General features: G+C 45.3%; 1 protein-coding gene across 1 annotated transcript in view; it reads right to left on the minus strand.

Annotated features, from left to right (window-relative positions):
- Positions 1-24,169, minus strand: part of plxnd1 (plexin D1) — a 78,584-nt gene that overhangs the window by 11,540 nt on the left and 42,875 nt on the right. Inside the window, exons 14-29 of the mRNA XM_061673572.1 lie at positions 23,348-23,453; positions 21,544-21,683; positions 21,095-21,274; positions 20,923-21,007; positions 19,638-19,925; positions 15,358-15,507; positions 9,774-9,888; positions 9,229-9,336; positions 7,222-7,334; positions 5,526-5,630; positions 4,610-4,740; positions 3,462-3,660; positions 2,374-2,520; positions 2,096-2,252; positions 1,616-1,719; positions 32-95 (exon numbers count right to left, since the gene is read on the minus strand). Of these exons, the coding sequence (XP_061529556.1) occupies positions 32-95; positions 1,616-1,719; positions 2,096-2,252; positions 2,374-2,520; positions 3,462-3,660; positions 4,610-4,740; positions 5,526-5,630; positions 7,222-7,334; positions 9,229-9,336; positions 9,774-9,888; positions 15,358-15,507; positions 19,638-19,925; positions 20,923-21,007; positions 21,095-21,274; positions 21,544-21,683; positions 23,348-23,453 (2,192 nt within the window). The remainder of the gene's footprint in view (positions 1-31; positions 96-1,615; positions 1,720-2,095; positions 2,253-2,373; positions 2,521-3,461; positions 3,661-4,609; positions 4,741-5,525; positions 5,631-7,221; positions 7,335-9,228; positions 9,337-9,773; positions 9,889-15,357; positions 15,508-19,637; positions 19,926-20,922; positions 21,008-21,094; positions 21,275-21,543; positions 21,684-23,347; positions 23,454-24,169) is intronic.

Below are 24,169 nucleotides of genomic sequence, written 5' to 3' on the forward strand. Positions count from 1 at the left end.
GAGCGTCGGCGTGCGTTTGAAGGTGACGTACCTCTCCCCAGGGCGTTCTCTTTCTTGTCTTGCATACTCATGGCGAGCGACGCCCCTTCTGGGATCTAGAGGAAGAAAGACGGGAGAAGACGGAGGTGACAGGGGCAGAGGTGAGCGTCGGTGCAACAGAGCCGTGTCATTAAGCGAGCCCCCCGGGGACGTTGCTGTTGCGCTGCGGCCGGCCTCTCTAAAGCCGGCCTACGCTGAAAGGGATTGTGCGGCTTTGCCAATGACCCGCGACAGTTAGCACACGCGGCGGCTCGCTGCTTTCACTGCCGCGTCCCCGGGGCTCAGCAAAACTAAACAGAGCACTTAACGTGTACAGGTAAGAGGTCAAAGGTAAGAGGGTCGCCCAGTGTCTGTTTATTCCCGCACAAATGAACGTAGACATAAGCAAACATGCGCAGACATTCCTGTCTGCTTTTTCTTTGCTTGTTTTCTTCTGCAGATGGTTAGTGGGTGTTGGTTGTGTTTTTGTTGCCATGAAATGTCAAAACAAGTGTCTGTTAAATGTCAAAACAAGTTATCAATCATGAAAAAATGAATCATTTCGTTAGACTTTGCAAGCTCGTAATTCGACATAGCACTTGTTCAATGTTATTTATGCATGCACACTTTGATGATGATCGTTGAACATAGTCATGCTAAATATCTATACACTCAGAATTGCATGACCAAAGGTGCAAGTCAGATTTGGTTCCAAATACAAAAACAAAAAAAACAAAAAAAGCACAAAAACCAGCCAACGTAATTAATATCTTCATCTTATTTTTTTGTACAGATACGTCAATTTTCTATTCCACGAGTCCTCTTTAGGGTCAGATGTAAGATGAGAGGCAGTGTATGCCCTGGACTGGTCGCCAGCCAATCACAGGGCACTTTTGACAAAACAATCAATCGCACTCACATCATCCACATTCACACCTGAGGACAATTTTGAGTTTTCAAAGAATGAATCTTCCTCAACCTCAGACGTGTGGGGCAGATGTGCGAACCGCTCGTCCACTGGGCTGATGCCCAGATAAATTATTCTAAGAATTACTTTGAAAGTAAAACATTGATTTTGCATCAAATTGCTGAAGGAAACGCACGCACGCGCACACACACACACACACACACACACACACACACACACACACACACACACACACACACACACACTGTAACACACATTAGAAGGCATCTGGCTCTCGTTGGCAGCTTACAAATGGTTAAATATTGATCTGGTATATTGCATTTTGCATATGCAGCAATCAAACAATAAGTCGATAAGTCTGTTATACTTTCACCAAAGAAGAATGCTCATTACAAGTAATGAGCATTACTTGTAATGTCGTGAGCAAGCATTCACAGAATTCCAGGTTTACTTTTGGCCAATTGTCTCAGATAAACACTGAATAATAAATGAAAGGAACGGACACTCGAAATATGTCAGTTGCTTGATCGATGCAAACAGATAACAAACAACACCTCCACCAAAAAAAACCAAAAAAACAAAACAAGGAAGAGTGGTCTACAGTGACACATTTTACACACAGCTCTTACCTTCACCCGCACCACCGCACTCTCTCACGCACGCACGCACCTGGTAATGGAAAACAGTGTTGAGTTTCTTGCGCCCGTCTTCCATGACTGAGGAGTTGTCGAGGTCCTGCAGAAGTTTGCTGTTGCTGCCGGAGTCAAACCATTCTGCAAAGGTGACAGAGGCGAAGTCAGGAGAAAGAAACGGGAGGACTTCCGTCCACATTTGGAAGGAAGGAGAAGGGGGGAAAAAAACAAAATGAGACGGAGGTCGGGCATGCTGTGACTCTGGACGTCAAGGCCGGCTGAAATACTCTCGGGCCATTAATCAAATCAGCGCCGTGGGCTCCGTGGCTTTTGGAAGCAATCATTTTTGTGATTATTACTGCACAATCGCCTCAATGTATCCTGTCATTTATTTTATTGCGGCCGCGGGTGAGCGGGGCTTCATGAGCGGAATTGACCTTTTGCAAAGGAGACTGTCAAATCTCGGAAGGCCAGCGAGGGGAGAGAATGAAAATAATCAGAGACAGGCTGCTCTTACCCAGGTCCACATCTTCTGCTCGGGGCCACTGGGAGAACGGCAAGTTTTTATAGAAGGCTTCGAGGATTTTCTCCTTCACCTGGCAGACGGTGTCAGTATTCATAACCCTGACAGATAGCGAGTCCATGCCACAACCCTGAAAGGACACGTTGATGTTCTGCAAAAATAAACATAGGTGCGCGATGTTATGAAACGTACGCAGTTTACATTTCAGCACCGTTTTCTTTTCATAACTCCTGCCGTCAGTCGAGTTGAGCGAGGGAACGAGAGGATCCGACCTGCGGCTTGGCTTCGATATTCTCGCGGAGCAGCCACTCCTCGTTGAGGGTGTAGCGCGCTTTGCCTGTGATGGCGTCGATGGAGCCCTTGTTGATCTGCTGCTTGATTGCACACAGCAGGAGGAAGAAAGGCTCGCCCACCGTTTCCTGAAGAAGGACCGAACGCAGTGTAGTCGAGCATTACAATTGTATTTGTGGAGATCGAGCCTGTCAAATCTGCAAACGTTGAGTTGAGGCAACTCGACTCTTCTTGGTTGGTGAAAATAGGGCTGTGAAAAAAAAAAAAGTCGACCACAAAAATGTCTGCCTTGAGGCAATAAGAAAATATGAAGAAAACCATATTTACACCGCCCTATGTTTGGCCACTGTCCATGTTTACCGCACAAACATTTATTGCAGACGGTCGCAGTGTTGGGCCAATGATAAACTTTGCCAAAAACGACAGAGGAGCGTCTGTAAGTGATTTTAAGACACTATTAGACGTGTAATGTACATATAAACATGATATATGAGGAAGCTGAATGGTAGTGACCTAAAATGGTAATCGCTAGCATGCTAATGTTAATGCTAACTGTTTTGCATCGGCTAATTTTGTTGTCTCAAATTCTGTTCACAGAATTTATACCATACACTCAAGAAAAACATATGCAGTTTAAGTCCAGCCCTCATAAATGAGAATAAAATGCATGTCAGTAGGAAAAATAACAATAATATATTTTTTTAGGGGCGTTTTACACTTTAAGTCTCCTTATTTATGTCTCTGGTGTGTGTGTCCCCAAGGGCTTGTTCACAATAGAGTTGTTGTTGTTGTTGTTGCTGCCGCTGCCAGGCATGGCTGGTGAATGACCATGTTTCTATCGCGTGTCATTCACCTGCCTGCGGGCAAAATGGCTCATGAGTGGCCACTCTTCCCATGGAATGAGAGAATCTTTGGGGGAGGGATGGCCACCTAAGATGTAAAACTGAAATGTAAAAGCGTCTGGTTGCCTCGATTCAAACTTTGCGGATTACCGTGAGCTGGTTGACTGAGAAGTGTGTCGACTTGGACGCAAAGTTGTCAGAGCTCGCTCAAACGTGCTCATCCTCACTTTGAGGTAGCTGTACATGCAGATGGACATCCAGTTGGTAAGCATTTTCTCCACCACGGACTCGGTGCGACGCAGCATCAGCTTGGGATTCTTGGCGGCTGAAGCGTCAATGAGGTCCACCAGCAGGTCTTTCATGATACTGGTGTAGTACTCCAGCTTGCCATGGAGGGCGATAGTGAGCAGGGAGGCCAGGCTGCACCTGAATGGTGAGAAGACACACGAGGAGAGGACCGGCGATGAGTACAAATGTGCAAATTGCCGCGTCAGTGTGAGGTTATTGCAGCTTTGCAGCGAGCACGAGGCTGTCGGTCATCCTCGATGTCGCCTATGGACTCACTCTGCGTTTATGTATGGAGTATCTGCATAACTGAGTCCAGAAGTGAAGGGGATTTCCTTTATAGAGACTCTTAAGATCCAGCAGACTGAAGCTAGAGCATTAAAAAGCAACATGTCTCTGGAATGTCCTCCTACTTTTGGGAAGCAAGTACACGGATAGAAGGCTACAGGACCCACAATTGTTTTGTTTGTCACTTGCAGCAGATACACAAATCAAATCGTCCCTGTCGAGGTTCGCATAATAAAGTGCGCATAATATGAAGTACAGCTTGGTTTATTTCTATGTCAGCGGGTTGTAACAGAGAGACTGGAAGAGTCACAGAAAGGCATAGAAGCAGATGTCCTTGGAAATGTGTTGGTCAATTCATGGCTCAAATCGTTTTGCCTTGTTGTTGAACAGCAAGTTGTACAAGAAGTACTGAAACATTCAACAGGCGGACGCGTGTTCAAATGTTTTGAAAAGGTCAAATTACGTTCACCTGTAAAGGTTACAGTGCTGTGCATTTTAGTCTCTTTGTTTTTAAATTATATTAAGATGTTTTCTGCACTTTCTTTTTTTTCCCAAAATGCATTTTGCTCTTTGTTTTAGAATGCTTTTAATCATCGAAAGCACATTGAGTTACCTACTTTAAACCTACACCGCTATTTTAAACACAGTAATAACAGCAACACTTTTCATTGCAGGGACTGCTTTGTTTGCTCATGCTGGGGGGGGAAAAAAAAAAAAAAAAAAAGGAAACAGGAGAAGCACAACAATCAGTGCGATGAGATCGGAATCTAAATCGAAACGAGAGCGAGATGGAGAAGGTTACCTGTCTCGTACGGCAAAGTCCTTCTGCTGCTCTAAGGCGTGGACGAAGGTGATGAGGAAGTGCTTGTTACTGAGAAGGGTGGCGAACAGCGCGATGCCTTCCTCGACGTTGGGTCTGGTCGGGTTGCTGGCCTGAGGGCATCGAGAGTGAAAACAATTATTTGGGCACGCCTGCTGCTCCCGCCTCATCCTTTTCTGCCTCTTCATCAGGTCCTGGCGAACGGCCGGCTCTTCCTCCTCATCCCCAGCTCTCGCAGCCATCCTAAATATGAGGAGTCGACTTATCGGGTCTGGCCCGTCTTTGGGTGCGACTGAGCAGCAACCGTACGGTGCCGTTTGTAAGCTGACAGAAGGAGAACAGAGGTACCCATTAAGATAAATGCTCGCCTGCGAGATTTATTTGCCACGACCTGGAAACGCTTCCTGGGAAGATGGTGCGGACGGAGGGCACTTCATCACAGTTTGACAGGCTCCCCCTCCGGCTGCTGGCCCCAAAACGAGCTCGGGATTGTTACTTTCTCTCGTGATGTGCACTCACGTCCCGCGTGCAGGGAGGTGTGAAAGTGCACGCTCTCCCACTCCCCTTGAAACGCTCACCTCCTGTCTTGTCTGGCCCTCCATCACAAAACCAGACATTTCCATGACAATCCAAATCTCCAGCTGTCCAAAGCGTGCTAAGCGGGAGTGTTTTACCAACCCGCGTTAGGCATTAACTACACACACACACACACAGGCGCACGACCACAAAAATGCACGATACGCCTTTTTTTTTTTACTTCTCATCAACAACCCCGCAGTGGAGCCCTAACACGCTTCTGTCTGACCCAGTTGGGAGAGCGAGGAATAATAAGGAGCTGAATCAAGCCACTCTGGCAGAAGAGCGCGCAAGCAAACTTCCTAATGGCTTAACCCCTCACCTGCCAGTCCTGCAGCAGCGGGTGCGTCTCCGGCAGAGCTCGAGGGCCCAGCGAATCGTACTCATAGGCGGGCTGGACCAGACTCCTCTCGTAGTCCGAGCACATCTGAAAGGCACACGTTGGGAGAACTTCAAAACAAGGCCAGCTGCAAACATGATTAGGTGATTATAAGAAGACCATCGAAAAACAGGCGCTCTTGAAAATGTTCTGGTAAATTAAGAGCGGAACCGAAGGGCAGGCGTACACCGAGGGCCTCTGGAATGAGCTCAGAGGGCCTGATATACTAAAGGTTTGCGTGTGCAAAAATAGGCGCATATCTGGCCGCTCACACAGACAGATGTGGAAGATGGACTTCGAAAGCGGGCGCACTCGGGATTGCGTCTGCCAAACGGGCAAAATTGCAGCGCAGTTCGATTTAAGAACCCCGAGACGAATTGCAGTGGCCGATTTTATATCTTTAAATACCGCGTCTGAAAGGCAGCTGCAAACCGGCAACGCTGTGCGTGACCGTTAGCGTGCTTACTATGGCCCTCGCCATAGTAGGCGACGGGTACAACTGATCTTTTATTCTCATGTAAAAAATTTTCGAAATGCCAGAAACAAAGATTATCCCGACATATCAGCAAAGCCATTTTGGTCTTCTATGTATGCCAGTGTTGTTCAGTGACGGGCAGACATTTTTGATTGATGGTGTGCCATGAGATTTTTTTCGAATGTCAAATATTTGTCGTGGCTCCACAAAGGTTGGGAAACACAGTGTTAGAGTGAGAGAACACGCAGTGCAATTTGGGATCTTAGTAAAAGATTGCGATCTTAGCAGCTCAAGTGCAACACACCCATTAACGGCGCACACGCAATTTAGCGTCCGTTATCTGGATGTTAGTAAATCAGGCCCCGAGTGAGGACGAAAAGGAAACATGACATCGGGACACCAAACATCCCGAGACTGAATGGCTTTCGAGAGAAACTGACAGGAGGCCAAGAAGTGGCCTTTGAAACTTTAGAAAACAACGAAATAATAATTAGGGGGGGGAAGATTTGCAATAAACTTTAATGCAAAGTAAATTTGTATCTGGTAATTCGATTAATCGATGGAACCTGTGGAGGACCTCTGGAAGAAACAAGAGGGTGAAGAGGCAATGTTGGTTATCCGAGCAGAGGATGAATCTCATCCGGGAACGCCTGAATTTGCGCTTCTGCTCTGACCCGATGGCAGTCTCCTGCGTAGTCAACCAACATGGCTGCCATCGCCGCGGAGCCTGCAAACTGGGAGAGCGGCGTGGGCGTGTGAGCTGAGTGCGATTTGAGAAATCAGAGTGAAAAGTTCCCTTGTCTCAGTGCCCGCCATTGTTCTGTCTCCTTGAAAGTCCACGCCTGCGCTCGCAAGATAAAGCATGCTGAGTTGTGCGTGTGCATTGGTGGAAAAAATACCCACACAGCGACGGACCCCTCGAGGGCGGATCACACGTCAGGAAATTGCTTACCTATAGAGAATGCATTAAGCGTCCACCAGGGTGCCAATTTAGGGGACATTTTGCAACACCTGCTGTGCATTTAAAGCCCCGAGGTGAATTGTGACGCATATTCCAAAAGTATGAAATGGGGCACGTAGGGAGAACAGATTAGCGCAGCGGCAGTGAGGAAAAATGGCAGCGTCTGTAGAGATCAGATAGAGGAGACAAATTGAAATCCTTGCCTTTGGAAAGAAGGTGCGCGTGACGAACTGTTTGTACTCCAGGAAGGGGATGCCCTGGCTGCGATTAAGCTCCTTGGTCAGGTCTGTCATGTCAGTCTGCAGCTCCGCAAAGCCTAAAAGGACAAATACACAATATAAACTGTTGCTAACGCCACCAAGAACAAACTCCAACAATGTGGCTTTATGTTTCATCATGACCTTGACTTATGTAAGCTTCCAGTCCTTGGAAGTTGGAGGCCCTAACGTCTACTCTTTCAGTGGTTTGGCAACCACTTTGCAACGCGCATCACTGCCACCTACAGGACCGGTGCCAGACCTCGCCGCTGTTTGTCGTACGTTGGCCTGATTTGCGTGCAGGCAACGTGGGTTCACTTGTCACTCAGTGAGGGTGTGACTGTGAGAGTGAATGGTTGTCTGTCTCTCTATGTGACCTCTGGGTGGCTGACGACCAGTTCAGGGTTTTAATCGGCCTGGGGTAGGATACAGCCCACCCGACACTGTTTTTTTTTTAAGGGCTATTTTTCAGCTTCAAATGAAGTTGTTTTTTTAAATGATTATTTCGCATTGACAGTTTTATTAAACATATTAACTCATGTGAGGACAGGGTTTCTCAGGTACTGAGAAAAGATTGGGAGCCAGAACACAAGGCAGAAAGCCAGGAGGGAGGTCTCACTCTTGCACAAGCTGGCACTATTGTTCAGCCTTGCTGGAGGCCTGCGCTCCACTGTGTGCTCTTGTTTCCTTTTGTTTTCCCCAACAAAAATGTGTGCCATCAAATTCTCCAAGGCTCTGGGATATCCGTCCAAACAGATGCGATTTCAGTTATTAAGAGATTTTAACACAGGATTGCATCAGTTCATTTCCTAGATCTCGTGTCATATGCAGGATGAATACTAAATATACAAAGCCCCCTCTCTTGCTTTGCTGGGTGCCGTGGTCCAGCATGGCGTGCTGGCAAATTGAAGCGGAGCAGCTATATCATGTCTAGGTTGTGTACATAGGCTCAATTTGACAAGCCTAGTGGTAGTGGTAGCACTTTATATAGGAGTGAATAACGTTGTCTGATGCTGTCTAATCAGATGCGGATTTCTTCCTGCCGCACCGTGCGAGACATATTTGGGCTGACAATGCTGGTTTCTTCAGAGTGTGTTTGGCTGGAAAGGATTTAGGAAAAGCATCCTCCTGCGTTATCTATCCAGTTGCTCACTAATGTGTTCGAAAGCACTAGTAAGTTCACACCCTCAACTTGCGATTAGCCCCAGAAGGCCCAAAGAGCAGACCTCCCCTTTCCTGTCAGCTGGAACGTGTCCATTTGCCATCTTTATTTCCTCCCTATTCTTCTGTGTTGAGCAAAGCTTTTTGTCTCAGCAGATGTGTGGCTCTCCCTCTGTGGACATTCCACATCCGCAACGAGGTCACAAATTTGACCTAAGAAACCTGTTCGCCCCCACCGCCACCAGCATCCAATGCACTTCTGCTTTTCCTCGGACTCGCCGCCTTGACTCCTACACCCGTGGCTTCCTCCCTCCATTCCTCTTCCTCTATCCTTGCCGTTATCTCGGAGCCATAAATCTCGCTGCTCATAGACGTGGCGTGGCCTTCGCGAAGCTTTACCCGCATGCCCTAGAAACACACGCACGCACACACACGTCGGAGCCTTGCCCCCGTGGAGGCGATGTGGCCAAATCACCGTGACTGCCTGTGACTGATCACTTGTCAGGAGCTGCCCGGCCTTTATGAGTCACGCCTCACGAGGCACAAATCTGTCAACAAATGTATCACGTACTTGTCGCATTTGAAACAGTAAAAATCCGCCAACAAACACCGGTTGTCGGGCACACAAACAAGCGGTAACGTGCACGAAACGACAAACAGGAGTGGTCGATATTTCTGTCTCGCTCTGTGCTCTTTCTTTCTTGTAAACTGACACGGAACATCATTTGAAGTCTGAACAAGGCCTGAGAAAATAGTAGCGTGTGCCTCTTTGTGTGTGTGCATTAAACACACCTTTACGGATCTCCTCTCTGATCTGGGACTCCATCTCTTCCATTTGGAGTAAAGTTTTCTGCCAGTAGCGCTCTGCCCTTCGGCTCTTCGTGCAGTAAACAACAAGGGCTGCGGACACACGCAAGGAGCAAAGACGTGTACGTTTAGACATGTTTCAAATCCCAGACTGACAGCTGTAAAAAAAAGAAAAAAGAAAAAGCTACATAAATATACTGTAGCAATGTTACTCAGGTGACTGTGAAATTTATTTTCAAAGCGATGTTGCTCTTGTTGGCAGCTGCTATTCTGTCAGTACTGTTTTTCTTTTGTAATTGTATGTTCATATCTTTAATCACGCACTTTTTGACCCTTGTATGTAGAAAAATGCTACAAATAAATCTTATTGACCAAATTAAAGACATGCTTCTCCACTACTGTGAATCAAGCTGTCTGCTAAAACGATCAGCGAGGGGGCGACAACGATGCCTTTGTGCTGCGGACCCTGAAGACGGATTCCGTTTGTTTGCCTGAGTGCCATCTGGAGTTTCCATCTCCTGGCGACCTACCCACGGTGCAGAGCAGCAGCAGGACGCAGCACACCACGATGGACACCACGATGGCCAGCTCGCTGCCGCCAAGCTGCACTTTGGCGATGGTGTGCCGAAAGTTGCCCACTTGTACCTAGAAGAGAGGAGAGCAGAATAGAATTGAGTCGAGAGCATTTTTTTTTTTTCTTCTTATTCCACTCAAGTACAGTAACAAATGTACTTTGTTACTTCCCGCTGCTGTTATTTGTCAAAAGAAGAAAGAGTAAAACAAAAGACTGGACAATTTGTAATCGTGTATCTTTTTCGCCCTTTTGAGAAACATAAGAAGTTGCTCAAATGTTTTAATGCTTTGTCTACTTCATGTATAAAATGTTTTATATCAAATGTTTAACCATAACAGAATGTGTTTGAGGGCTTGTTTGTTTTATTTGGTTTGTCTTGTCATGCGCTCGCAAGAGGTGTAAAGTAATCAAAAACAATCGTAATGACCTCCAGGCAGACAGATTTATGGCCAAAGAAACACAAAAGCCCCTTCAAATGTGTTCACAAGCCGTCTCTGTTTCAGCGATACGCCAAACTTCATTTATGTTTCACGGATGAGTTTAAAACCACTCAGGTGCCATTTTAGAGTGGGCAAGTTTGATCGCAGCTTGGTTGAAATTCTCATTGCGGCTCACGCTTGACTGCATGATTCATTGTATTTCTTTTTTTACAGACAAAATGACGGTGTCACATTGAATTAAATGGCATCGAATATGTTTTCACTCGTTCCTTTTCTTTTCTAATCCGGTGTTTGTCATTATCGCACCACAATATCAACTCCTCTCAAGGTCTTATGTGCTAAATGCACTGTCGTTGCCGTGTTGTTTACGAAGAAACATTAACATTATATAATAGTTGTCATAAAAGTCTTTCTTCTGAGACAAAATGCTTGTTTGTAAGAACAAGCATAAGGATCAACAGACTTTATACAAAATCCTCGACAAAAAAGAAACCACAATTGTTATGGCAGCAGCACCGAAAATCTGTTTCAAGGCTTGTTGAATTCACATTTAAAAAAATAAGAATGTTTCTGTTTTCTGGCAACATGAAGACTGATGAAGTCGTGAGGACGCAAGGGTGCATGTGGGACAAATGAAGAAGTGCAGACTTGAAAAATGGCCTTACTGCATGGAGTCACATGGCTCACACTAACCCAGATGTGACATTTCTCTTGTCCCTCCCCACTTCCTTCCTTCCCTCTCCTCAGCTAATTCCAACATTCATAGAAAGAGATTTAAAAAAAAACAAAAAAAACCCAATCCTCACACCAAATCCTTGCTGCACTTTTTAAAATTTGTGATTTAACTTGGTGCAGGAATTTATTTACACTGCAAGAGAGTGCCTTCTCGCGTCGTTCCGACTGCGTGCAATGGAGGGGGGGAAATGCCATTGTTCCGTGTTCCTGTTTCGCTCGGGGTACGAGAAACACGTTTTCCCCTCGTCGACCCGTTTTCGAGCCAAGCTAAACGCAGCCTTGTAAAAATAGACCTACCATTTCTAAAAGTCAGGGCAGAAATCCAAGCAACGCACCAAGAAAACATACATGCACATACGTTCAACTATGCCAAGAACAGAGAAGGACACGCCCTCTGTGATGGCGTCCGTGTTAAATGTTGTTCCCACTGCTGTCACGCATCTTTGAAGATGCCACCACTTGACGCGTCGGCATTTCATTTGACCCAAGACCTCGCTTTGCTATTTGCGAGTGTTTATTCTCAGTCAATGCCGTAAAAAAAAAAAAAACACACACAGTGGTGGTTGCGGAGCCCAAAGCAAATATTTCTATTTCAGTGTTAAAAAAAAAAAAGGCAAATGGTTTTAGCAGCAGCACTCTCGCGACCGACTGACATATGTTTCGGAGCTATTTCAGCAAACCACTCACATTCTGGCTCTTATTTAAATATTGATGAATACTTTCCGCCAAAGAAACAGAGGCGAATAGAGAAAAACAAACAGCTGGGACAAGAACGTCCGCTTCTTTCACGACTGCAAAGGAAATCAGCTTAATCTTGATTAAGTTCATTGTGACAAAGACAAAACTAACACCCCGGCGAACACACCAACCCCATGTCAGCATCAGCAGATTGTGTCTTACTGACAAATTGTCTCGTCAAAAAATGGCAGCTTGATCAAGGATTAAGGAGATAAATGGGAATTACATTACACCGATTAAAGGCTGTCGTAAGCCGGGCACGCGTAATGACTTTGTGGTGAACGCTGACACATTGTGGGTCACATTACGTTTGGCCAATTTGGTTTGCATGCTTCAAAATAAGAGTGAGCAGACAGCTAGCACAGCAGCCTGTCAGATATTACGCTTTTGTCTTGAAAACGTCCCATTGAAAGCCTCGATAACCTAAAGTGGGAACTGCTAGTAGATGACAGAACGCTATTCTTTGCAGCAGTGATTCTCAACTGGTGGGCCGCGGACCCGTTTTGGGTGGGTCGCTGACAGCTAGTAAAAAAAAATAAAATGACAGGTCTTCCTATTGAGGTGTACTTAATTCCCACACGGAACATATTAGTTTTGTTCTCTAGCCTCTCTTTTTGTTCTCTAGCCACTAGTGTACTAGTGGCTAGAGAACACTAGCCACACTGTATTTGTATACAGATACAAATACAGTGCAGCCTTTAGCAAAAAAGCAAACTCATTTGAAACGGCTTTGAAAAATACAATACAACCCCAATTCCAGTAAAGTTGGGACGTTGTGTTAAACATAAATAAAAACAGAATACAATGATTTGCAAATCATGTTCAACCTATATTTAATTGAATACACTACAAAGACAAGATATTTAATTTTCAAACTGATCAACTTAATTCCATCCATCCATTGTCAACACCGCTTATCCTGGTTAGGGACGCGGGGCGCTGGAGCCTATCCCAGCTGACTTCGGGCGAAAGGCGGACTACACCCTGAACTGGTCGCCAGTCAGTCGCAGGGCACATATAGACACGGACAACCATTCGCACTCACATTCACACCGTCACTGAGTGGGAACTGATCCCACGCTGCCCGCACCAAAGTCAGGCGAGTGCACCACTTCACCATCAGTGACTATCAACTTAATTGTTTTTAGCAAATAATCATTAACTTAGAATTTTATGGCTGCAACACCTTCCAACAAAGCTGGGACAGGGTCATGTTGACCAGTGTGTTACATCACCTTTTCTTTTAACAACATTCAATAAACGTTTGGGAACTGAGGACACTAATTGTTGAAGCTTTGTAGGTGGAATTCTTCCCCATTCTTGCTTGATGTACAGCTTCAGCTGTTCAACAGTCCGGGGTCTCCGTTGTCGTATTTTACACTTTATAATGCGCCACACATTTTCAATGGGAGACAGATCTGGACTGCAGTCAAGCCAGTCTTGTACCTGCAGTCTTTTACTACGAAGCCACACTCTTGTAACAGGTGCAGAATGTGGTTTGGCATTGTCTTGCTGAAATAAGCAGGGGCGTCCATGAAAAAGACGTTGCTTGGATGGCAGCACAAGTTTCTCCAAAACCTGTATGTACCTTTCAGGATTAATGGTGACTTCACAGATGTGTAAGTTACCCATGCCATTGGCACTAACACAGCTCCATACCATCACAGATGCAGGATTTTGAACTTTGTGTCCATAACAGTCCGGATGGTTCTTTTCCCCGTCCACAATTTCCAAAAACAATTTGAAATGTGGACTCGTCGGACCACAGAACAATTTTCCACTTTGCATCGGTCCATCTTAGATGAGCTCGGGCCCAGGGAAGCCGGCGGCGTTTCTGGGTGTTGTTGATAAATGGCTTTTGCTTTGCATAGTAGAGTTTCAAGTTCCACTTCCGGATGTAGCGCCGAACTGTATTTACTGACATTGGTTTTCTGAAGTGTTCCTGAGCCCATGTGGTGATAATCTTTACACATTGATGTCGGTTTTTGATGCAGTGCCTCCTGAGGGATCGAAGGTCACGGGCATTCAATGTTGGTTCTCGGCCTTGCCGCTTACATGCAGTGATTTCTCCAGATTCTCTGAACCTTTTGATGATATTATGGACCGCAGAGGATGAAATCCCTAAATTCCTTGCAATTGTACGTTGAGGAACATTGTCCTTGAACTGTTCGACTATTTTCTCACGCACTTGTTCACAAAGAGGTGAACCTCGCCCCATCTTTGCTTGTGAATGACTGAGCAATTCAGGGAAGCTCCTTTTAGACCCAATCATGGCACCCACCTGTTCCCAATCAGCCTGTTCACCTGTGGGATGTTCCAAACAGGTGTTTGATGAGCATTCCTCAACTTTCTCTTATTTAAAACCTGTCCCAGCTTTTTTGGAACGTGTTGCAGCCATCAAATTCCAAGTTAATGATTATTTGCTAAAAACAATAAAGTTGATCAGTTTGAACATTAAAGATCTTGTCTTTGTAGTGTATTCAATTAAATATGGGTTGAACATGAAAAAAAATCTGTTTTTATTTATGTTTAACACAACGTCATTAGCCAGTCCCTCAATGATCATGTTAATCATTTCTGAATTTCCACCACGACTATTTATGTGTAAATGTAAATTTCGGCCGGCGTTCCATCTGACTTTCAAAGTAATTTTCCTCATGTTACATTTTATTTTCTTCACACATTCAAACTATGGCACTAGAGAAGCTTGTCAGCGGTATTTTTTTGTGAGCTGTGGTGGGCAGTGCTTTTGGCGACACACTTGTTGCCAATCACAATCATCGACTTTCTCGATGCAGCTGCGGCAGAGAGCTTTTGCCGGACTATTCACTTGCTTACTAGCATCTACTCACTAATTATTTCGCCATCTCTTCAGTTTCTGTATTTTTCTTGTGAGCTACTGTATTTCGGTCGTGTGCTTACTGTTTGATTTTTTTTTTTGGTCTCCTGTTTCTTCTGCCAACAGTAAGTACACCAGAGTTTTTTTTAGATAAGTGTTTTTGGTTTTGATTTTTATATTTTTCCACATTGCTTGCGTTTCAACGCGGCACCGTTCACCCATACCTTAGTTCCTAGATACATCGAGTTATTATCTGTAATTTTCACTGACCTTTTGTTGTGTCGCTTTTTGTTTATTCACTTTTAATACCCTCGTGTTGTGTGTTTTTTCTCTTGCATGTTTTCCTGTTCTACGTGCTCCCTTATTTAACAAACTGTGTATTTTCGTACATCTGGTCGAGTCTGCTTTTGGCATCCACTTTCACGGCTTCCCCGTTTCTGACAAGAAGCAGGCTGAAATCATCATCCAAGCTGTTCAGCCTTTTTTCTTATTCATTCTGTAGGCCAAATGACATAGAAGGTTTTTTGTTTTTGTTTATGATGATGAGACCACTTGAGCTTTAGGCACTCACAAGTATGTGAGACATGGTGCAAAGGTGTATTCTTGAAATATATTGCTTGATTCGTAAGACAGGAATAGCTGTTATGGAGTTAGCATCAAATTGAGGCCCTGGGAAGGACAATTTACAATATATTGAATTTACAGTCACATGGACCGTTATCTTGTCTTTAAAGAGAAGGCTATGTTTGCATACTCGCAAGGCGATGTTTGCTGGCTCGCATACTCACAGTGACGGGCATCTCTGTCTCGTGGGAGCTCAGCAGGCCGTTGATGGTGCAATGGAATAGTTGGTCATTGTGGAAGCTGATGTTACACGGGTACGGGCCAATCATCACAGAGTATTCGTCCGGCATCAGCTCCAGATCGCTGGGCCCTTTCTGCAACAGGAAGGAACACAAACAGCTGTCAGTGGCTGAGCGTTACGAGACGCCGGAGGACCTCAAAAAGGGAGCGATAACTCGAGCTGCGGCGGGCCCGTCGCAGAGGAAGCCAGCAGACGTCCTTTCGCTTTGGGATGAAGTTCAGCTTAAAGCAGCAAACAATCCCGCTAACGCTCCCACTTTGGATGGCCGAGACTACACAAGCAAACCTGCAGACGGAGACCCTGCTCCTGCCTAAAATAACTTTCTCAAGCCCTCTGCCGGACGACGTCGGTTGGAAAAACCAACATAGCAATTTCAAGCCGTCAACCTCCCTCGAGTCTGTTGACGATGTCACCCCTCCTGCTAAATTCATCATTCATGAAACATTTACGAGTACAGTACATGATGTTGACCAAAAGGTTCAAGGATTATATTACAACACTGAAAGCAACAGTATATAATCTCTATTATGGTCGCAGAAAACACAGATCTACCTATCTATATATTTAGCTAGCCTATTCTATATACCGAGCGGATCGATGATGCCAAAAAGAAGTTTTGCCAACGGTGGAGGTCTGTGTGGACGTACTGGAGCTCAACGTTCGTAGCTGACGTCATGGGCTTCACCTTTAAACAGCAAACTAGCTAATCATCTTAAATCAGTTACACACCATTGCTTAATACTTCAACTATTATGCCCATCCCTCTTTTGCAAGGTCCCTGCTGACTGATCACATAGCGACAGACAAGCATTCACACTCACATTCACACCAACAGGACTAGTTAAGACTAATTGTCAGCGAAGCCAACATGCAGGGAAGGAGGGGGGGGGGGGGGGGGCAACAACAAAAAACACCTTTGTTCTTTGTTGTCCGAGTTGTACAATTGTGTCACGCGCCACACTTGAACTCCTCTGCTATTTATGTGTCACGCACTCACAGGAAACTCTTCTGCTAATGACTTTTGCTTCTGTCCTGGTGGTGTTGTTTGGAGTTCCTGTCAGCTTTCTCCACTTGGGAGATACACGGCAGCTGGTGCATAATCCACTCAAGAGGGATTCTAATAGCTTCAAGTTTTTGTGTAATCCTGCTAATAATAGAGCTGCTCTTCACATTGATGTAACGGGAAGCAAGTGTCACACAGGGTTTTTTTCTTGACAAATAACTAAGGCAAATTTCAAAAGTGTTTGGGTGCAGTTCCATGCAAAACGCAAAAATATGAATGAAATCCTGTCAAAAAACAAACAATCGTCAATATCCTCGAAGCGAACGAGCCAACATTTGACAAATATCTGAATTTTAGTAGCTCGAGATTTCTATCGGACGAGCGTCCGCATTAGGCTGAATCTAACTTATTTTTTTTCTCCCAGGATAGCATAGGATAGCATTACAAAGCTCTTGAGAAAGAAAAAATATTACTAGAGCCATGATGCAAGACAAGAAGCACAGACAAAGCTAAAATCTCAATATTCTGCGCTGAATCCACAACAGGAAGCACATGACGATTGATTAAAAGCTGATGCTTTGATATTATTATGTTTTGCCGTCACAGTCCCATCGGCTTACATGAACAGATTGCAGATGGCTTTTGTTCCTCAGTCATTCGGTGTTGCATCCAAACAAGCCTTAGTGGTAAATGCAAAATTGTCGCCTCGCAGACATTTGACGCCCTATTTGTTGTTGTCTTTGGTTGAAACACCTGATAATGGAGAGAAAATCTCATTGCATTTCACTACTTGCTTTCTCTGCAGCCGAGTGGCGAATGTGGGCCTTTGATTGTGTTACTGTTTGTGTTGCTAGGCACTTCTTTTTCATTTCACATTTCTCAGCAATTAACTTGGCGACCAACACGATGGGATTACAAACACGGAAGAAGGCCAAAATAAGGAAAGTGAGAGCCAATTTGAATGGAATTGCAATTTTTTTTTCTTTCCCAAAAGTGAGGAAGTGTGTGTGTGTGTTTATCCCGAGTGTGTTTCCTTGCTTTGATTACACCCTTAAGGCCCTCTCCTGTCGCCATTGCGGATGCCACCCTCCCAGGTCTCTGTCAACAAATGCTTCCGAACACACACACAAATTACGCACACGTGCTGACACGAAGAGCATCACGCCATCATGTAAAAATATGTCGCGGCATCTTGTAAAATGTGCACAATCCCATATGCAACACTAACAATTCACGCTTGGTCAAAAAAAAGATTTAAAAAAACAAAACAAAAAAAAACAGCCACATTTCATCTCAGTTGCTTATTAGAGCCTCTGCTTGACAGTCGAGTTCCCGGTAAAGAAACACTGTCTTTCCTTCTTTTCAGCCCAGCTACTGCCTACAGGTCAACCATAAGTAGAACTGCAAGTCTCGAAATAAAACAGGAAACAAAACAAGTCATTGGCACACTCGCCAACGTAAAGGGGAAACAGCACAGCATGCCAGCGTCGGCCTTAGACTGTGCCGTCAGCACGTGGCGTCACGCGGCGTTGAAGCCGGTGGCCCTCGGGGTGGATGGATCCGAGCAGACAGGCGCTCGGAGTCTGGAGAAGCCACGACAACACAGGTACCTGGGACCCCATCCTCCCATCCCCCAAATCACAGGAGAGGCCAACACGTCTCACCGGACGCGGCCTTTCACGTGTTTTCTACGCCTCTGGTGTGAATGGGAGTATGCAAACGGGAACGCGGAGCCCTGCAGCGGAGACAGCTGAGCTTCCTTTGCACACAAACAAGATACGACAGACTCTCTCAATCTCTTGATTGCATGTTCATTATCAGTAGCTTTTCTTGCTTTATTTCACGAACATCGAGAAAATAGTATTTTAAATGCGCGTGTTTTGGACGATGGTAAGCGAGCACTTTCTGCCCGTCAACCTGAGGTGTTGCAGACTAACATGAAGCGCTGACAGATTGAAATGTGGTCAAAACTCCATCTAATAATTGCTTAAGACTAAGCATCTGCAACACATGGCCTGGAACCATTCCTCATACAACCATGACAAGATCAGTAGACCGCTATTACTATTTGACACATGTTTGAATCTGGTCCCGAGTGCTCACTGCACTCTCAATCCTTCTCGGAAAATCACAACGTCCGTAATGTTCTCTGTGACGCAGACCTCAACAGAAAACATGCATGTACTCATTCAATATCCAGCAGAATTCAATTATGGGTTTGAGTCCAATTGAACAAATAGTTATCTTGATATAATATTCTTCCACACGTTCATCGTCTGAGATCCATTCGGGAGTTTTATATCAAAAAACCAAATTTCCTGGAATTGAATCTACTCTATATTTGCAAATGTTTCGCCAGGAATGTGGAAACTTTGGCTGTGAACTGTCCGAAATGGTTGTCTTCCTCCTCCTTTCATAATTAGAGTTCATGGTCGCAGCGATTTAAAATGCGTGTATCAACTCAATTCTATCATTGTGCCACCTACTCCCTGACCAGAGAGAAACTGTAAAATAGAAGCGCCCTCAGGCTGCCTTTACACAATGTTCCCAGCGGCCACAGCAGACACATTGGCCAAATCGGGAGACGACGCGGGGGTACGGGACGGCCAATGGTGACAGGTCATGACCAACGCGGATGCTCAAAGAGATATTTGAAAAACCTTTGCCATCCGAGACTCAGCAGGCAACCACGTCGTCCCCCACGGCCCATGACGCATACTGTGACAAACTGTGAGGAAACTTCGCAAGACTCGAATACGGAGGCGGGTATAAAAAAAAGAAAAAAAAAAAAAAAGAGGCCAAAATGTTTCGGGCAAATGTGGCCGCCGCTAACATAGTGTCAACGTAGCCTTACGGTCACGGATTTATTATATTGTAAGTGCCTGTAGCAAATAACCCTGGCACATGCTGTAATATCTTGTCCCACGTATTGTCTAGCCACTGAGGTCGACAGGAAGGAAATGAAGCATATGAGGACCTAAACCAGCCGCCACGTTTCATTTCATTAGCTCGTACCCGATAAATTAGCATTATTTTCTTTTTCATTTTCACCACAGGTGTCTGTTATTGAGTGTTAAACTATGTTCCATAATACTTGAGGTTGTGCCTTTATCAGCTTCATGAAGATACTGTGAATCACCCATAATTTGTTTGAAATAGAAATGGAATGTTTGCTTGTTAATATGCCACAAGCCACTCACATTGATGATGAGTGTCAGTTGCTCTCCCGGGTGATGTTTAATCAACTTTTCCTTGTTGGCTGTGAAGAACTGAGGATCTTCGATGTAATCCAACAGGAAGTGACCTTTCTGAAGCTCCTCTTCCTCCTCCTCTTCCTCCTCCTCTTCCTTGGCCTCATTATCAGCGAGGAAGGGGCGGTCGTCCACGTACAGGACTCCGTTGAGATAGAACTGCACCGAGGTCTGCTGGGACCGGCTGGAGGGTGGCGACGGGCATGTGATCATTGAGGGCGAAAGAACCGCGCAGAGCTGAAAACACAACACAGACAACATGAATTGAAGTGTGGTTCCAGTCAACATCCGTCCATCGCGCGGGGGATAGGTGAAAAGCGTCGATATAGAAGGGATAAAAAAGCACATTTAAACGTATTAAAAACCCTTTTTAACCACACATTGTAAACACATTACGAACCATAAAACAAATTGCAGTATACAATGTAAAGAAAAAAAGTTTAGGTATTGTTTTGTCTGTGCGTTATACATCTATGCCTTTTTGAGCATTGCAGTATACAGCCATGCGCTCTAAAAACCCATTAAAAAATGTTTTTTAAAAAACAATTGCTGAAAGATCTGTGATAGAGCGGGAACGCGACTGATGAACCGATATAGACATTTTCATAATGTTTGTACAACCACCAGGGAAAAAATATTTATAAAATGTTCGGGTATCTTCCATTTCCATCCAAACAAATTCTAAATGAATCCAGCAGAACCTTTGGGTGAGGAGGATAAATCGAGCGGATGTCATCAACAGTTGTACAAAGAAGATCGCAAGACGTCTAAAGGGACAGACTGGGATGAATAACTATGAATCAAATGTTTGCTTAGGTTATCGTTGAATCGTTTAGCAAAACAGAATGGCTACCCTGATAGTAGTCAACAGGGCGCTACCCCTTTTCAGCGTCAAACGCGCTATTAATCCGAGCAACAGAAAAGTAAATTTATTAGCCAGTCCCCTCAATGATCACGTTATGAATCTCAACTTAGGTGTTGAAATGTAAATTGCAAACAGCATCGTGTCTCACTTCCAAGCAGTTCCCCCCCCCCCCCGTAACGTCTTCTTCCCGACGGACACGTCACACATTCAAACTACGGTTTTCTCAATGGCTTTGTCACGGTCAAATGACATGTCGTGGTTTGTGTCCCAGTGCTGCAATTGGTAGCTCTCTTGACCTTTTACATGCGATGCCTACGGCACGGTAAAAGGTTGTAACCGTGTTCTCACACAGCGCGGTTGATAACTCACAGTTCGTCCGATTCCCAGCACCTGCATGGTGGCACTCTGCACCAGGTCAAATCCGTGGCCCACCACCGTGATGGTCCTGCCGCCACTGCAACGCGCACACACCCGACCGAGTAAGTCATATCTAGACGCATGACAAAAAGTAAACAAGAGTGTCAAGGAATGTTTCACCAACCTGAGGAAGCTCCTATCGGGCTTGATGATGCTGATCGTGGGGTTCTTCTCGTACGTGTATGCGGTGCTCAGTTCCTCACTCTGACAGAACACGTTCTCAAACTCCACACACACTACCACCGACTCGCTGCTTGCCTGCAGAGCTGGAGGCATGGTGCACTGAATGGTGTCATCTGTTCGCCTAAAAGAGGGGGAAAAGGACTTCAACAAAGCGCCGTGTTTAATCAATCAGATTTATGGGTCATAGAAAGGTTTCCATTCAGAATATCTCTTCCCTACGAAGCCATCTTGGAATACAAAGTCTTTCAGTTACAAGCGGCCTTGTATAAAGGTTTAATTCATCGAGTAATAGCTCGGAACATAAAGCTAAGTGCGGAATTTGTATCTTTTATTAATGGCATGCCCAAGAGGATTGAGGCGTTTATTGCTGACTACAAAACGATTACGCACTCTGTGATGATGCATTCCAGCGTGTCGTTGACCATGACTCGAACCTCAGAACCAATTCCCAAGTGTTCCCCACTGATGGTCACTCTGGTCCCTCCGGCACGAGAGCCTTTCCTCGGCTCCATGGAGACCATCTTTGGTACCTGAACGCAAAGAAGAACAATACCATGTATTGCCCTCTGACCAGAAATTCCTTTTATAGCTACATTCACAACCCCCGACTTGGGGGTTCAGTGCCTTGCTCGAGGGGACCTTGGCTGTCTCTCCAGCGCTTTCGTCTGTCATCCATCTGCTCGCTGGACAATGGTGGTTGTCAAACCTGACACCTTCCTGCCCCCGGGCCAAGTACCTCAAGCCAAAATCCTTACAGACTCAGCCGCAAATGTGCTCTCCGCTTTGACACCTTGTCCCGTGTTAGTAAACGCAGGTAAGGAGAACTCATTTGCACGTGAAACCGACATCGTGTGCTTTTCCCGTCTTTTTGATTATTTTTTTTTTGAACCCGTGGAAGGAAGCTATGTGTTGAAAGTAAGAGAAAAAAAAAATGGCCAAATGATTGAATCTATTCTGTACCTAAAATGTAAAGACAAAACGTTTTCCAGCAAAAAAGTTTGTTTTTAACAATTTCATTCAACTGTGTAGATATGCTTAGTGTGCAGTCACGTTTAGGTAATCTGCTTTTGGCCACCCGGCGTGATCTTTTCGTGAAGCTTGAAAAGGCAGAACATCTTCCACCGTGTTTGCTGCTTCCTGATGCTGACAAAAACGCAGGTTTTCCTCAATTTCTGAGGTTTCAATAGCTCGTACAGCTGCTGACTGTAGCAGCAGCTCACTGAAGACGAGTGTGAAGACAGCCAAGGCTGCACGGAAGAAAGCTGAAGCTTGCAGGATTGCTACTGTTCACGCATACACGTGCAAATGCACACGTAGACACACGCGCACGCACACGCAAGGTGTGCGGCGAAGACGAATATCCAACTCTGCAGCTATTCAGCATCAGCATTCGCGCTCGGTCCGAAGGCTCTACCCCCTCCGTGAACCTCGCCTGTGGGCGAAAGCGCTCATCCTCACTGACAGGATTCACTTCCTCAGCGTGTACACGGAGGAGACCTATTGTGTGTTTGGGCGCTTAAGCCGCTGTAAGGAGGCAGATGTTTCCTTCCTGAGGTTTGACGAAAGAGATAGAAGCAAATATCCTGTCTCCAAAGCTATTTTCCTTTTCTTCAACTCTCCACCCTTCGACACTGTGCAGTCAATAGCTTTCAGACCCAAACATCTCAAAGGCTGGAAGGCCAAAAGAGTTTTCCAAAGCAGTGCAGTGCAATGTTTACTGTCTTGGATTTCCTTTGTCCTTACATATCAAGTGAAGTCTCAAGATCGGGGGCTGATTTATCTCACAGGCGGGGTCGCCCCTGGAAGCTACTCATATGATGTACTGCATCAGCCTCACTGAATATTAAATCCACTTTTCCTGTAAATAGGACGGCACAAGTGGGTTTTATGGGTATTTCCACTCCTGAAAACTCTTAATCAAATGGGAGCCTGCGTGGGCCGAGGTCAATTAACACAACCGCCGAGCACCGCCGGCGGACATTGTTTGTTTTTACTGGCAACAGGCGCAGAATGACAATGGTGCTCGGTTGTTGCTCCGATAAACGTTTGAAGATTCCCACACACGCGCATTCTTCAGAGCCATAAACCGCATCTGTTAACACTCAGCTGACTCGCTGGGGAGGACTCTCCCGGTGGGTTGTGGGAAACAGGAGAGAGGAGAAGAATGCGGAAGATCAGACGACTGAATACTCACCAAGTATGAGAAGCTCTCCTTTGACTTGCCCGTCCCGCTCTGATCCACGTCCACTTGGATCATATCCGTACCGCCATGTCGAGACCTCCCAGTGAGACACACCAGCCTGCGCAAATCACAAGATGCAACCCAATCTTTATGATATCTGGAGAGCGCTCAAGAATTCGGCCTATTTCATAATGTTAATAAAAACAATGAGAAAACAATACACGTAACAGGAAGAGGGAGACTTGATGAATCTTGGAGCATGGGGGTTATGAACTCATTCATCAAACCAGATTGCATTTACAAGTGAAATCCAATAAGCCCTATGATATTACGAGAGGTAAAGTTCAGAGCACCTCAGACCAGATGTGTCAAGCCACACAGGAGGCCTGTTCTCAAGCCTTCTGGCCGTCATTAAGCCTTGTGTGTCATCAGGGACATCTCGTATTCATGGCAATGTAAAGCAGCCAGGAACAGCAACCAACAGTGCGGTGGGGGCCAACCCAAGATGGAGCAAACCTTACCAAATTCCCTCTTATTTTCACACACTCTATTCCTGATTTACTGAGATCCCAAATAGCGCGTGCTAAATTGTGTGGTGCCTGATTTACCAAGATAAGAAATAAGAGGCTCTACATTTTGTGTTTACTCTCTAACAGATTCTGCTGTAGGTAAATGATGGTTTTCACCTTAGAAAAATGGGAGAGCATTGCAAGGGCAAAATTAATTTTGAAGTGATGGAATTAGAAACGTAAGTGGAAGAGGTACAAAAAACAACAACATTATTAAGTTACAGAAAACAAATGTATCATGCCAATAATTTTGTGGAAGCCAGCA

The sequence above is a fragment of the Phycodurus eques genome, chromosome 1 (genome assembly GCF_024500275.1).
Source record: "Phycodurus eques isolate BA_2022a chromosome 1, UOR_Pequ_1.1, whole genome shotgun sequence".
In the NCBI taxonomy this organism is placed as follows: Eukaryota; Metazoa; Chordata; class Actinopteri; order Syngnathiformes; family Syngnathidae; genus Phycodurus; species Phycodurus eques.